General features: G+C 41.7%; 1 protein-coding gene across 4 annotated transcripts in view; it reads left to right on the forward strand.

Annotated features, from left to right (window-relative positions):
- The first annotated feature begins 3,354 nt into the window (after positions 1–3,354).
- The window catches only part of CORIN (corin, serine peptidase), a 272,512-nt gene continuing 258,989 nt past the window's right edge, over positions 3,355–16,877 (forward strand). For 2 of the 4 annotated variants that reach the window (XM_030919664.1, XM_030919673.1), the window contains exon 1: positions 3,355–3,581. In XM_030919664.1, the coding sequence (XP_030775524.1) occupies positions 3,519–3,581 (63 nt within the window). In that variant the 5' untranslated portion in view covers positions 3,355–3,518. Of the gene's footprint in view, positions 3,582–3,939; positions 4,096–16,877 lie in introns of those variants that run through there. The other 2 variants (XM_030919678.1, XM_030919682.1) reach the window with 2 other exon arrangements.

Below are 16,877 nucleotides of genomic sequence, written 5' to 3' on the forward strand. Positions count from 1 at the left end.
ATTGGTTTGTGGTCCCAAATTTTTTAGGCTCCAATTCTGCTTCTACCACTTTCTACTTGTGAGATCTTAGGCAAGCTGTTTAAGTTTGTAAGCCTCAGTTTCTTCTGTAAAATGGTGACAATAAGAAATTAACAGTAAGTGCCCAATAAGTTTTACCTATTATGTGTCTACAACTATTTTAAAGCACTTGCTATGTGTAATCCTCATAACAGCCATATCAGGTGAGCCTATTACACTTCTCATTTTATGACAAAGGAAACTAGATTTGTTTCAAGAATGAAAACCTAGAAAATTATATGTCACTTTATGAAGTGATTGGCACACAGAACAGGTTAGCCACAATAATATAGATATGTGACTTTACCTCGTAACTTTTAAGACATCTCAAATTGATTCACAAATCAGAAAAAAATTCTGTTGTGAAGTGAGGCATCTCAGTTTTTGTGCATATGGTTACTGTCATTGAGGGTGTTCCATCCCTGGGAGGACTGGATGGGATGCTGACCAAAGGTAGGGGCATATTTAGGCAGTGAAATTGCAGTCTGAGACCCCTCTGTAGCACTAGGTGTGTGAGAGGACTACAAATGAAATTCCTTTGAAATTTCTTACGGGGTCAGATATTACCTCCTTCCCAAGACTACTATGATATATTAGAGTAGGGGATTGATGTCCCAGAAATACTATGTACAGCAAACAGAACATTTACACAAATTGCTTTTATCAGATACTGAAAATATCAGTGGGTTAGAGTGTATTATAGTACATATGGGTATGTTGTATTCCCCCTTTCGACTAAATAAACTCTCCCCTCTCTGCAACAGGTAAATTTCCAGTTTACCTGTTTCTTGCTGTTTTTATTTTTTTTTTATTTTGCAGGCTTTGCATCTTTATATCTCAGCTGAAAATATTATATTCTAACTCCCCAAAGCTATTCTGACATTATTTGCAAGTATTTTTTTCATAGTTTACATGTTTGTGTATTTGTTTAATGTATTCCACAAGACTGAAAGTCTTGGTGAGGGCAGGAACTCTGTCTAGGTTGTTCATCTGGCAGCCAGCAAACCCAAAATAAATATTAGTTGAATGAATAGCTAAATAGATGAGCCATAGGGTAGCATATCTGTTTTAGCTACTCCTTGCCTGTTATCCTCAGATGCTGCTTGCTTCTCCAAGATCTTTCTTGTTCTTAAATTGTCTTCAGTTGTAGTACTAAGTACTAATTTGATCTGTAATGTGATATGTGACTGAAGTTTGCTCTGTAAAATCACCGTTTCCTGAGGTATATTCAATACCTTTAATTTTTCCATAAATCTCTTCAAGATTTGTGTGTGTTTTCTTTTAAATGATCTAACTAGTTGGATGTATGCTTGAAGTGCTAGACAATAAAAGTTTCAATAGGCTAGAAATGTTTCTTTTTGTAAAATTATTTTAAGAAACTAGATGATGGTTGTCACTTGAAGCTGAAATGCAAATGTAGCTAGTTTTTTTTAAAGAATAATTCAAATAGGTCATTAAAGATTACTGTGAGCTGAGCACACTGCATATTCTAATCAGTTTGAATATATTTTGAGACTTCTAATAGTTTATGATTCTTGACATTTTAAAAGTTTATTACAAAGAATATAAAACATCTTTACCCTCATTTATATCATTACCTTCATGCAAAGAATACCTCATATATTAATTCTGGTGCTGTTGGTAACTGGAACTGGTTGGGTTTTCTTGCTAAAAGGAAGTTTAACAAATGTTTATTTTACACCATTAATGCAATTAGCTTTAGTTCTCAGAGGAACTAAAAGTGGAAAAGTGAAAAAGTGAGGGAGATTGAGTGACCCTGTCTATCTCAAATCCACTGACTTAGCTACTTTAATTTCATAGTCCCTGTAGTACCTCCACCAGAGGGCAGAAAGTGGAAGAGAAAGGAGATGAAATAGAAACTTGTACTTGGCCTCAGAATACCTGTAGAAACCTTAGCAATTGAATCCAACCCTCACGTTATAGGTTGAGTTAACTGTGACCCAGAAAGACTATGTGATTTGCTCACGGTGGAGTTGTCAGATGCATCTCTTAGGTTCTTGATTCCCAGACTGGCGCTGCGATGATTGTGTGTGATAAGGTAGTATCTTGGTAAGAACACAATCCAGAAGTCACTGCCTCGGGGGAGTCCCAGCTCAGCTACTTTCTAGCTTGTGTAGGCTGGTTACTTCAACTCCCTGATTCTGCTTTCTTATCTCTAAAATAAAATAATAGCTTCTTCCTCAGAGTAGTTGGTGGAACTAAAAGAATACATGTAAAGTGCTTAGTATGACACCTGCCACATAGTATGAGCTGAATTATTGTGAATTATGTTAAATTTGTCAGATACTGGTTTACAAATCTGATGTTAGAATAACATGGAATCAGTGTTTCAGTCATTTTACTATACATATGCAATATCTTCTACATTTGATCTCACTTCAGAAACAAAATATTGATTCCCCCCATTTTATAAATGTGCATTTTCTCAGCAATAATTTTCAAGAACAAGTGCTTGGCCTATATTTTGTTGTCTTTACATGACTTTAGATAATGGGGACGGATTTATTCAATAACCTCATGAGTAATTTTCAAAATTTCCATTAAGATCTTGATTGAAATTGGATGAACAATCATTTCTAAGAAAAACCCAGTGAAGTGTCTTTCTTTGCCACATTTGACAATTGCCTTGGACTTTACAATTACTGTGATGAGTGTCTCCGGTGCCCTCCTTGACGCTGTCTTAGAAAAGGTAGCTGCTTTTGAATGACAGGCAGGAACTTTTTCACCTTTTAGGTTCAACCTGTAGGTGCCCTCCGCAGGAAATCAGGAACTAGGATTTTGGAAGCAGTCAGGGTGGGGTTCTCCCTTGTCCCTGCAGCCTCAGCAAAGACTCAGGCAGTCTGGCAAAAGCAGTTTCTTCAGCATACCTAACAGAAGGCAAGTTTTCATGTGCCTGATGCAAATAATGCCCTCCAAACGTTAAACTTTTTTTTGAGATAAACTTGTTCTTTAATTGCCAGTGCCTGCAGTTAATTTTGATTGGCTTCACTGGTTAAAAGAAAATGCTCTCGATGTGATATGGAAAATTTGGAGAAAAGTAATTCTTTTGCTCCCAACCACTCTTACACAACTTAAACTTAATCGTCCTGTCCTTTTCTGCTGCCCTCGTTTAGTGTAAGTTTTTGGGGGAGACCAGCAGAAACTGGCTTTCCATATGCCCCTGAATAATAACTTCTTTGAATGCAAAGAGGTGGGGACACGGAAGATCTGTCATTACGGGTTATTATGGGTGGGACCCAGAGACGTGAGTGAAGGGAGGGTGTGGTCTGCGGGTGGGATCTGTAGAGCAGACAAAATATGGGGCCCCTGGCCCTTAAAGTTCAGTTTGTCTCTCTTGAGCTTGGAGAAAGGCATCCGTAGTGCCTCCCCGGGGGACACGTAGAGGAGAGAAAAGCGACCAAGATAAAACTGGACAGAAGAATAAGCGAGACTTGTTCTCCATGAAACAGTATCCTTCCCTCGCTCCGGAAGAGCGCTACCGCAGAGCCGGGTCCCCAAAGCCGGTAAGATCGATGATTCGCTGTCCTACTGCAGCCAGGTCTTATGGCCTCTTAGTCCCGGTGAATTCAGGGTCAGCCCCTCCCGCCCCCGTCCTCTCCTCTGCCCAATGCCACCTCCTTCCCCGGCCGTAGGTGAGTTCCCGCTCTGACAGTCCTGCGTTCAGCGTCCTGCACCCAGTTCCCAGGCGCACGGCCCTGGTCCCGACCTCCACCCGGGTCGCCCGGCATCCGAGACCCTCCCAGGGTCATGGGCAGGGTTTCCTTCAGTGTTCAAGTAGGCTGGATCCAGAGACCCCGGTCCCAAAGCCGAGGGCGATGCCACCTTTCCTGCGGAGTCCTTCCTCCGCACGGTGCCCTCCACGCGTCTAGTGGACTTGGCTGCGCACTGGCGGCAGGGGAGACTGCAGATGGAGCTGTCGGAGCCAGCCCCTCGGGGATCTACAGCTTCCTCTCTGCGCCGGCGTCACGGGCGCCCAGTGGCTGGAAGGCCTGTGCAGCAGCCTTGCCTGCCTCAGACGTAAGCCCCCTTCCCCAACTGCGCGCGCCTGGGTCTCGGTCCCTCCAAAGCCCGGATTCGCGCTGGGTTTCCCGGCCCCCAGTTGGTGCCTGGGGATCACTCGCCCTTCCTAAGCGCTGGCATCCCAGAACTGGCCCTCTTGCAGAGTGCTGGGAACTCGTAGGTCCCTGCGTGCAAACTTTCTCCGGCGTGAACCTGCCTAGGCAAAGGAGCGCTGGCCGCTGGGGGCGCAGGCTCTGTGCTGTAGGATTTGGCTGGCTCCGATCCAGTCCTGGAAAGGGGCAGCGTTGGCTCTCGTTCAGGAGGAGAAAGAAAGGGAAGAGCACCACGGACAGTCCCTACTGGCCTGAGTCCCCAGGAAGAGGGTCTAATTTGCGGCTGCCCCTCTCCTTCGGTGTCATTAGGGCCCTGGAATCCACTTGCTACTGCGGGTAACAGCTGCTCCGAATCCGGGACCGGCCAGTGACGATAGCTGCAGGCAGAAAGGGCAGGCTGTGCGGGCGGAAGGGAGGTGGTGTCTTGTCAGATCTTACTGGGACCCAGTTCCCCAGCTTCCGTGGCGGGCGCCCCACTCCTGGTACTACCTGCTCGGGGCCAGTGGATGGCGGTGTACGCGCTTTTTGCACGGCTTCCCGTTCCTGGGACCGAGCCCTGGGAGCTGTGACTATGAACTCAGCAGGGAAGCCGCGGGGCTGGGTATTCCCAGGGAAACTGTTCCAGCAATTCATAAAGTGGAGCTTTCCTCTCGCGGGAAACTTCTGAGAACGATGCGCTGCAAGGACTGACTCCTGTATAAGACTTCGATGACTGACATATGCAGAATTGTGGCTTCTAGTTTTTATTTTAACTTTTTATTTAAAGTAACTTATCGATGGAAGTAAAACTCTGTAAAGGAACGTCAGACCGCTACCAGAAAGGGGGTGAAGTTAGGACTTACTGATGATTATTGTCCAAGGACACATTTAAGCAGATAGTTTTAAAATTAATTTTGGCATAACCCTGAGACAGTACCCTGAGACAATGAGAAGAAACAATGCGTTTATAAAAAGTTGCTAAACCATTTTTTTTGTCACAGTCAAAACATTCATTCGCTTATTTCTATTATTAGGTGCCCAATAGTTTTGTTGTGTGAGATTGTGCTAAAAATCGGTCCTCAGATCCTGGGGCTTGAGAGGTTAGAGGAGGTTCCTGGGGCTTGACAGGTTGGAGGAGATGTCTGCATAGACTCATGTGTGGGCTCGACTGACCAGGCAGGTTTTCCATAGAATGTTTTCCAGGACACCAAGAATTTCAATACGATGAACTATTGTGGGGTTATTTGGGTGTGGAAACACATCAACCTCAAAACCTCAAGATTCTATAAGGCCTTTAAGGGAGAGGGGACTCTTTCCAGAAAGTTCCTTTCAGGGTAGGCTTACAGGACCAACGATGAAAGCCTCTGTTAACCTTCCTGTGGGTTAAAGAGACACACCAAGAATTACTCTATTAACCTCATCAAGTACATATCCAGATATAGGAACACTTTCTTAAAAGATGCAAAACTCACTCCATCAGAAACCTTCCTTATAATGCTGCAGAAATTGCAATAGCAACAGCATAGAAGGCAGGTATCAGTCCTTCCACATCTTGCATTCCACAACCAGCTGTGTTTTCCTTTTGGAAGGGTCCCATTCTCCACCATAGCTTCATGTGGATTTCAGCATTTGCTAGCTCTATTGCCCAGCCAGCCCCTCAGTTGACCTCCCCCACGGTTGGGGGCAGACAGGAAGTTAGAGGAGAAGCTGAGTGGCCCAGGAGCTCCAGAGAGTCATTTTCCAAAGCCTATACTTTCAAATCTCCATACTGTTAATAAGGTACTCCTTTGCTTATTTTTCCTCTTTTTCGCACTTCTAGCCTCTTTCAACACAAGGACTTGTGGTCTTAGGGTTTCTGAGTGTCTCCACTGCTGGGGGTAATAAGAGCTCTCTGAGGAGCAGGAGAGCCACAACACTGAATTGTTGCCGAGTGCATCTGAGGGGGAAAGGTTTATTTGACCTGCTACTTCTACCTAATAAGTTATTCAACAAGTATGCATTCATACATCCTGTTAGCCCCATCACTATTCTTGGCATTCCATTTTGCCGGACCAAATGGAAAACGAGGCTGACTGGCTAAAGGGTACTGACCTGATACTAGCTAGTTAAACATACTAGGTTCACACTAAACACTCAAGGGATTCCAAGACTTACCTGTTCCTCAGAGTCTACACACTCACATAATGACACATACAGACACAATACACTTGTTTGTTTTATGTCTGTTCAGAGAGAGTGGAAATGGCAGACCCCTTAAGAGTGGAAGGTGCTATGCATGGCCTGCCTTGGTGGGAAGAGTAGGAGCTTTAGTGTCAGACCTCTGACTCTACCCCTTAAAAACCACAAGGCTCTGGGCAAGTCAAATAATCTTCTTGCTGGGCCTCAGTTTCCTTGGTCAGAAAATGGAGATGGTACTACTGACCACTGGTAGGGACACTGCAGAGTATGGAATATGTACTAGAAGTACTTTATGTAATAGTGGTATATTCCAATGAAGTTTCCCTAAACTTTTTTAAAAAAGAAACTACTTTATTGAAGTATTGGTGAGCAAAATTCCATATATATTTAATGTAAACAATGTGATAAGTTTAGAAATAAGTATACATCGATAAAACCATCACCACAATTAATGTCACAAACCTATCCATCATCTTCAAAAGTTCCCTTCTGCCATCTTTATTATTGTTATTATTATTTTGTTATAAGGACACATAAGATCTACCTGCCTAGCAAATTTTTAAGTATAGAATATAGTATTGTTAACTGCAGAAGCCATGCTGTGTAGTAGATCTCTAGGACTTATTCATCTTGCATTACTGAAACTTTATACCCTTGGTCCAATACCTCCCGCACCACCATTCTACTCTCTGCTTCTATGAGTTTGACTATTTTAAGATTCCTCATTTAAGTGGGATCATGTAGTATTTGTCCTTCTGTGTCTGGCTTATTTCACTTAGCATAGTGTCCTCTAGGTTCATCTCTGTTGTAAGAAATGGTAGGATTTGTTTCTTTGTTAAGGCTGAGTAATATGCTACTGTATGTATACATACATACAGTTTATATATACCCCATTTTTCTTCACTCATCCATCAGTGGACATTAGGCTGCTCCTATGTTTTTTGCTATTGTGAATAATGCTGCAATGCACATGGGAATGCAGATGTCTTTTCAAGATCCCAATTTTAAATTCTTTGGTTACATATCTAGAAATGGGATCATATGGTAGTTATATACTGTATGCTTGTACCATATGCTGGATCATATGATAGTTCTATTTTTAATTTTTTTGAGGAACTTTCATAATCTTTCCCATAGTGGTTGCACCAATTTACATTCCCATGAACCATATACAAGAGATCCATTTTCTTGGCATCTAACACTTGTTATCTTTTGTTTTTTGATAATAGCCATCCTAACATCTTAACAGTGGCAAAGGGCTGAAATCTCTTTGTGGTTTTGATTTGTAGTTCTCTGATGATTAGTGATGTTGAGCATCTTTTCATATACTTACTGGCCATTTGTATGTCTTCTTTGGAGAAATGTCTATTTAGGTCTTTTGCCCATTTTAAAATCAGGCTATTAGCTTTTTGGCTACTGAATTGAAGGAGTTCCTTATATATGTTGGATATTAATCCTTTATCAGATATATGATTCACAAATATTTTCTCCCACTTTATAGGTTGCCTTTTCATTTTGCTGATTATATCGTTTGTTATGCAGAAGCTTTTTAGTTTAACATAATCTTATTTGGTTATTATTGCTTTTTTTGCCTATGCTTTTGGTGTCATATCGAAGAAATTATTGCCAAGGGCAATGTCAAGATTTTCCCTTACGTTTTCTTTCAGAAATTTTACGGTTTCAGGTCTTATGGTTAAGTCTTTAATCCATTTTAACTTGATTTTTGTGTATGGCATGAGATAAAGGTCCAATGTTATTCTTTTGCATATGTATAGCCAGTTTTCCCAGCACCATTTGTTGAAGACATATCTTTCCTCTACTGTATATTCTTGGCAACCTTGTCAACCATGTATGTATGGTTTTATTTCTGGGCTCTCCCTTCTGTTTGGCCATATGGCTGTTTTCATATGAGTACCATACTGTTTTGATTAGTGTAGCTTTGTAATATATTTTGAAATCAGGAAGTATGATACCTCTAGCTTTTTTTTTTCTTGCTCATAATTGCTTTGGTGATATGTTTCCTAATCTGTTTTTACTTGAGGAACCAGTCTCATCCTAGACTTGGTGAGAAATGTCTGAAGACTTTTTCCACAGGCAGTTTTCTGTGACTCTAGAGCCATGTGATGCAATGGAGTCTCTTAGCCAATTGTGGTTGTTTAAATTTAATCAACATTAAATCAAATTAAAAATTTATTTCTTCAGTCTCCTTGGGCACATCTTAAGTGCTCAGTTATTTTATAAAGCTGGTGGCAACTGTATTGGGCAGCATAGATACATGATCTGCTTCATTGCAGTATGTTCTCTCAGGCTGTTCTAGAGCTTTCTTTTGCTTGAGTGATGATATAAGAAGATTTTAGGATGATAAAAGTTTTCCTAGGCCAAGGCACAGTGGCTCACTGGAATTATTGGGGGCTGAGCCAGACGGATCACCTGAGGTCAGGAGTTCGAGACCAGCTTGGCCAACATGGCAAAACCCCATCTCTACTAAAAATACAAAAAAATTACCAGGGCGTGGTGGCGCCTGCCTGTAGTCCCAGTTACTTGGGAGGCTGAGGCAAGAGAATCGCTTAAACCTGGGAGGCAGAGGCTGCAGTGAGCTGAGACCGTGCCAGTGCACTCCAGCCTGGGTGATACAGCGAGATTCCATCTCAAAAAAAAAAAAAAAAAGAAAAGAAAAGAAAAGAAAAGAAAAAGTTTTCCTGTAAAGCACCTCTGTTTGCTTCTTTTTCTTTTAAAAAGTGGTTTCCTATAGCAGAATCACTTCTGTTTTCTTGAGGTCTCTTACATGGCTTAGGCATTTGTTGAATAGTAAATGGCCAGATCCATGTACAAATCACTGACAAGTGAGTATTAGTCACATAATCCTCTGAATTCTCCCCTTCAGCCTTGATGATTTTGCTTATGTATTGTTCTTTTCCCTCCCTATGAGCTTTACGGCTGATGATTTTCCTGACTTTAGAGCAGAAACTGATACAACAGAAGAAGGCTCTTCTCCCTCCATGTGTACTCCTACATGTTGTACCATTTTTTACAAGAATGAAAGCACTATAATACTAAGTTCAATGTTTGGGGGAAAGATCCACCAAGTGTTTAATCAGGCTTAAAAACTAATACTCCACTACGTAGGACCCCTTCTTGAACTCATCCTCATTTGACAAACTATACATTTTTCTTCCATGGCCTTCCTGGTGTGTGTTTCTGTGTGTTCTCTTATTATAAGAACATCAGTCATATTGGATTTAGGCTTCACCCTAATCCAGTATGACCTTGTCCTAACTAACTACAACTGCAAAGACCCTATATCCAAAGGAAGGACACATTTTGAGGTTCTCAGTGGACATACGTTTTGGAGACACTATTCAACCCATTACAGATGCATAGATAGGTCAGTCTTTTTCCCTAGCTGGATTTCTTACCCTATGAAGTATATTCTGTTCCTGAGGCTTTGCTAAATCTGCTTTAGTGCAAGACAATCTGTAATGTTTATTATTCTCACGGACAGACGATCACCATGCAGGTTGGGAGATTATGTTCTGCTAATGAGCACTTTCTACCTGGGTGTGGAATGCATGGGATGACTCATCTTGGGACTGCTGAATCAGCTGTTCTTCCCCAAGCCTGTCACTGTCCCCGGCTCTGTCTTCAGTCTCTACCCTTTCTCTTCACTCATAAAGAGCCACAGACATCCTGGAGCACTGGCTAGCCTGTTCGCCTCATTCTTGAGCCTTCTGCAATGGCATTTGGTCTGCTCTGAACTCTGCTGAAGGGTGCCTATTAATTATGCCTTCCCCTCTGCCTGCTGGCGGTTGTCTCGATCAGCTCACCTTATAGCAGCTGTTTGCATATTTTCCTGCAATACATTTCTACATGTCCAAACCATCAGAGCTGGTGGTGACAAATGCAGTGTCAATGCTTGATCAGGCTGGTTGGGGATCCAAGGTGGTCCTGTAGGTGATCCATCTTGTCATTTAATGTCAGTGCTGAAACTCTGTAAGAGGCTCAAGATGACATCTGTGGAGAAGGGCCAGTCAGCCAATAGAGTGGCTTAGGAGCAGGGCAGAAAATACAGAGGCGAGTTGCAAAGACCATTTTGGTGTCTCCAGCTTGTGCTCCCTTAGCCCAGGGTCTCTTCAACCCGTTAACCTTTAGGTTGACAGCACTTGAAGAGCACCTTTTGTTTGTAGCACTTGGGGGAAGTTTTAAAGTCCTATGCAGCTATGAAAGTAGGTGTCAGTGTATCTGAAGCCACAAAAGTGTCATTCTGCTGAAGTGTCATAGATAAAGATTGACAGTACCAGGAAATCTTAATCTGGGACTCCAAGAACTTCCTGAATGGTGAAAAATACTTTTATGCATAGTTCTGTTTGAATTTTTCTGGCTATATAGCAACACAACTTCCCAAGAAGTGAAAGCCATAAGCTAGACCTAAATAGCTTTAATGTATGAAAATTCAACTACAGAGTCTGGACAAAAAGAATACATTCATCCCCTTATTCAACAAACATTTATGTGACAGGTATATTGTTAGGCACTTAGGTGATATCCATGAACTAAACAGGGATTCATGCACTTGTGAAGCTTAGTTTCTAGCTAAGCAATAAACCCTAAACCACGAGTGCAGGGAGGAGAGATGAATATTTAATTAATATGAATCATTCTACTCAGTGTCCTGGAGTAAGAGCAAAAGATGAGAGAAAGGAATCTGCCATTACTTTCAGAACCTGGTGCCTTTTACATGTATCCTTTTTTGCAGTTCCATGTGTGATCCTGGGTTTAAAGATTGTGCCATTTAATTCTCTAACCTCAAGCCAATTAATTAATCTGGTACTCAACTGATGAGCCTGGCCTGTTCCAGCTCTGGAAAACAAAACAAAACAAACAAAACAAAACAAAACAAAACAAAACAAAACACCATGTAGGGTTTATTGACGGAAGTTACATTGGTCTCCAATGTGACACTCTCTTAAGGCTTTTCAGGGATTAGTTTGACAGTACATGATTTTCATCTTCATGTGTCTATTTTAGAGCTAATTCTGGGAGCAAGATGCTACCTCTCTGTAGTGTGGTTTGGAAATCAAAGCTACATTGTTTTATTTACTATTTCTCTGTCATCCTTTAAAACAGTGTTGTCCAAGTCAAGAACCATCAGAAAGGGGAGTTCAATAAAAAGTTGATACTAGATTGCTGAAATTTTACAGAAGTCAGTTAACCTTTTAGACCCTGGTTTACTTGTGTAAAATGAGGTAGTTGGACTATTTACTCTTTCAGGGTATTTTTCCATCTAAAGGCTATAATTTTTATGTGGCAGCAGAAAATGAGCAGGACACTGCCCCATTTTACTTTATTATTTCTCTCTTCCCTTTCTGATAGCTGATAAGCTGGTGTGTTTTTTCCTTCCTGACACCAGATGCATGGTATCTTTCCTAACAACCACAGCTGCAACTCTCTGACACCAACTGGGTGTCTAATAATTCAACTCAATTCTGACACATCTACCTGGAGTTAGTGTCAGATCCCACAAGACTGCCCCCACTTTAGATGACAGTTGAAAGTTCTGGGCCACCTGCACTTCTGACTGGCCATGAATCAGGGGTTCCTGTAACTCCCTCCCTCTTCAGGTTTGATAATTTGCCTTAATGGTTTACAGAACTTAGGACGACACTTAACTCACATTCACTGGTTTATGATAAAGGATAGGAATGAACAGCCAGATAAAGAGGTGCCTAGGCTAAGGTCCAGAAGGGTCCTGCCCCAATAGAAATATAATGTTAGCCACAGATGTAATATAATATTGTCTAGTAGCTACAATTGAAAAAGCAAAAATAAACAGATGAATTTAAACTTAATAAGATAGCTTATTTAACTCAATAGATCCAAGATTTTATAATTTTAATATGTAATCAACATAAAAATTATTAACGAAATCTTTTTTTCACAACAATACCCTTACAGCATTTCTCCATTCAAATGAGCTACATTGCACCTGCTCAATAACAACATGTAGCTAGTGTCTACAGTATGAGAGTGAGATGGTCCGAATAATGACCCCCTAGAATAAACCTGCATCCTAATCCCTGAGACCTGTGAATATTATTTTATATGTCAAAATTGTCAAAAGGCAAATGTAATAAAAGTAAGGATTTTGAGATGGCAAGATTATCTTGGATTATCTGGGAGGGCCTGATGTGATCACAATGCCCTTAGAGAGTTCAGGAGCTTCTGTCTCCATGGAGTTGGAGTGCGCCACCGCCCAGAATGTAGATGTGTTCACCAATTCAGAAATTCTAAGCCCTGACACTTAGGGGTTTTTATGGAGGTTTTGTTCATCACACAGGCATGAGTGTGTGGTTATTAATTCAATGTCTAGCCCTCTCTCCTCCTAGGAGGTTGGGGAGTAGGGCTGAAAGCTCTAAGCTTCTAATCAAAGTTTGGTCTTTCTGGAGACCAGCCCCTATCCTGAAGCTAGCTAGGGGTTTTCAAGAATCCAAGAATTGCCTCGTTTGAACAAAAGGTGCTCTTGTCACTCGTATCACTCAGGATATTCCAAGGGATTTAAGGAGTCCTGTGTCACGAACTGGGGAAAAAAGCAAATATATATTTCTGATTATGCCGTAGGAGTGCTGCCTGGGTAAGGGGCATCCTACATGATCTTAGTGTCCGCTTCCCTCTTAGTGGGCATTTGCTAATTCTTCTTACAGTGACCCTCTGCCAAAGTGAAAAATTCCCTGTTCAACCCCAAAAGACCAATCAGAGGAAAGCTGGGAGGCAATTTAAACCACTATAGCCCTGGTTTCTCTGAGGGTATCTACTCTGGCTAGAGGTCAGATCTGAGCATCTTACCTATGTATGCAGCTCTGGGTGGTGAACAGAACGAGGAGAGACAGTCATTGGTATCAAGGCTCTTCCACCAGATGGCCCAGCATCAAGCTAGGCACCAGGTGTGCCTCTGGGTGCTGAGGAAGTGTGATATAGGAGAAAATCTTCTTCTTTAAATAACTATGTAGGAAATATGCCCTTAACTTTGAATATGCATTCAAAGTTAAGAAATAATTTTTTAGAAAACCGTAATAAAAATGTGCTCAGAATAGCAAAGGAGCAGAACTTTAAGAAAGAAAGGGAAAATCCTGAGATCTCTGAAATTTAGGAGGGTTGAAAGTAAAACCGCTCAAGAAGTAGAGTGAGCCTAATTAAGCCTTGGGTGCAGAGGTACATAGACGTGGGCTCAAGTTCTAGCTTATCACTTACTGACTGGGTGCTCCTCCTGCAAGTTAATTTCCTTTAGGCTCCATTTTCTTCTCTGAAAAGTTGGAATAATACATCTCTTACAAGGCTGTAATGAGGAGGACTTAATGAAAGAATGTATTAATGAAAATGCTTTATTAGAATGCATGTTGCTGGATAAATGTATTTTTTTTATTGTTACACTTACCTAATTGTGCATATCCCTAATAGAATACCCCTCTTGAATTGAAATCTTAATTGCAGGAATTTAGTAGGTCTCTCTAGAGAAAGAAGAAATGTTGCTTCCAAAGTCTGGGCTCTCTTATAAGTAAGGCAAAAATAAAACAACTGAAAGTTAATGTCACCCTGCCTCCTTTATGGTCTGTCGTAGGACTGCTCCAATAGAAATATAATGTCAGCCACAGATGTAATTTAAAATTTTCTAGTAGCTGCACTTGAAAAAGCAGAAAGAAACAGATGAATTTAATCTTAATAAGGTAGCTTATTTAACTCAATAGATCCAAGATTTTATAATTTTAATATGTAATTAACATAAAAATTATTAATGAAATCTTTCCTTTTTTTCCATACCAAGTCTTTAAATTTCACTACCTTTACAGCATTTCTCAGTTCAAATGAGCTGCATTGCAGGTACTCAATGTCAACACGTAGCTAGTGTCTATGGTTTTATAGAGTACAGGGCTATATGGAGCGAGATGTTCTGAATAATGATTCCCTAGATAAACCCACATACTAATCCCTGAGACCTGTGAATATCATTTTATATGTCAAAAGGGACTTTGCAAATGTAATTAAATTAAGGATTTTGAGATGGGGAGATTATCTTGAATTATCTGGGAGGTCCTGATGTGATCACAATGCCCTTAGAGAGACAGAAAGGTCAGAATCACATGTGACAATTAGTGATGGTGGATGTAGAGATGGGGGAAGGAATATGCTTTGAAGATGCAGGAAGGGGCCTCAAGCCAGGGAATAGAGGCAGCCACTACAAGCTGAAAAAGGCACAGATTTTCCCCTCAGAGCCTTCAGAAGGAAGCAGCCTTGATAACACCTTGACTTTAGTCCAGTGAAACTGATTTCAGACTTCTGACCTCCAGAACTGTAAGATAACAAATTCATGTTCCTTTAAACTAAGTGTATGGTAATTTGTTACAGCAGCAAGAGGAAATGACTATATAACTGATACACAAATATTCACATCATTTCCAAGCCTGTTTGTTGCCCTGGCTGCAGAGTCTTAGACAATCACAGTTGGCTTCATCTCAGCTTATGCTGGGGTATGCATTTGCAGTCATTCCTAGGGTTTTTGTGCATTACTGCTATCTTCCCTTAGCGCTGGGGTCTATTTCTTTCTCTGACCCAATTGCCACCTTTGATGCAAAAACTCAGTTGGTGTCTTATCACTGCCCTTAAGGACGAACAGAGGAAGGAGGTTTTCTTATTAGGGTATAGTGTGCAGCAGAAAAAAGCAATGGTTGGCCGGATTTAGCAGCTCATGCCTGTAATCCTAGCACTTTGGGAGGATGAGGCTGGCAGACTGCCTGAGGTCAGGAGTTTGAGACCAGCCTGGACAACATGGTGAATCCCTGTCTCTACTAAAATACAAAAATTGACCAGACATGGTGGCGGGCATCTGTAATCTAGTAAGCTAGTCGGGAGGCTGAGTCAGGAGAATCATTTGAGCCTGGGAGGCAGAGGTTGCAGTGAGCTGAGATCGTGCCACTGTACTCCAGCCTGAGTGACAGAGTGAGACTCCATCTAAAAAAAAAAAAAAGCAATGGTTTGAAAAAGTCACTGGTGCTCTTCACTATCTGCTCACTTTTTTTTTTTCTGGTAAGTGTAAAAATGTTCTAAAAATAAAGTCTATTCATTTAAAAGAATTACTGCAATGTGGGCTGCTATAACTCTTACATCTTCATCTATGAATGTTGGCGAATGTGTGATTAAGCCAGTGATTCTGGAACTTTAGTGTGCATGAGAATTACCTGGAGGGTCTGATCCAACACAGATCGCTGGGTCCCATTGTCGGTTTCTAATTTAACAGGTCTGGGTTGAGACCCAAGAATTCATGTGTCTAACAAGTCCCAGGTGATGCTAATCAGCCGCAGATAGGTGTGGTGTGGGAGAGCCCAGCAGAATACCTCGCCTGCAAGGGGGACTCCCAGGCCTCACTTCTATGGGGAGGGGGCCACATAATTGCCAGGAAAGACTCTGAGGCTGGCTTTCCATCGCTGAATAGGACACTTACAGAGCCCTCCTCCAGCAACAAGCCCAGCAATTGGTTGCTAAGGAACTGGAGAGTCACACACAGCCTCTCTTGCTTGGCTGTTTTGTGTCTCACACCCTGAGGCCTGAAGCAGATGAGGATTCTGAGCTTCTCAAGTCTCAGTTAAAAATACCTCATTTGCCACAGGCCAGCGGTGTGCTCACATTTCCCAGCTGGAGTGACTCCCTGGACCTGGGGCTGCCCTTGTGGAAAGTCTATAAGCAGAAAATAGCAGATTAAAAATAGCCCTGGGGAGGCCCCTCAAAGCTGGCATACCCAGCTGCCCACGTTGGGTAAGCAAGGCAGAGTGGGGAGGGATCTTTCAAGCCAGGAATGACTGAAGGACTGTCTGGCCGTGTCCAGTTTCATTCCCTAAAGAGGTTAGGACAAACTTGAAAGTTTAGCGTTCTCTATCCCCTTGGCCTTTGTGGTTTTTAGAATTCAAAATCTAGACTTGGATATACAGCTCTAATCTGGCCTGTGGTGATTTTTATTCTGCCTTCTTCTGCATAACAATAGAATCATAACAATAGAACTGAGTTTCCATCCTGTTTGAATTTAAAATAAAGAAGGTGAACCTGGGGCATGGTGGCTTATGGCTGTAATCCCAGCACTTTGGGAGGCCGAAGGGAGAGAATTGCTTGAGGCCAGGAGTTTATGACCAGCCTGGGCAACATACTGAGACTCTGTCTCTATAAAGCAAAAAAAGAAAGAAAGAAAGGCCTTTCCTAAGGCATCCTGGTAAGAACATGAAGTGGTCCCAACAAAGGACCTGCAAGATCTCACCTGTGTGTGCCTTGGTCAGTGGTCTGAGTTGTTTTATGACAAACTCAGCTTACCTGTTTGACTGGCCTCCTGGTAGCACTGTGTGTGGATTTTTTTTTCTGTAGTTGTTTAACATTACCTCTGTTAACTGAATATAAATAAGGGGAACAGAAATGCTCTTTGAATAGGAAATATATATTCTTAACTAACAATATTCTCAAATCATTTCATGTCAGTCACTCCTAAAAGTGATCTTG

The sequence above is a fragment of the Rhinopithecus roxellana genome, chromosome 2, assembly GCF_007565055.1.
Source record: "Rhinopithecus roxellana isolate Shanxi Qingling chromosome 2, ASM756505v1, whole genome shotgun sequence".
NCBI lineage: Eukaryota > Metazoa > Chordata > Mammalia > Primates > Cercopithecidae > Rhinopithecus > Rhinopithecus roxellana.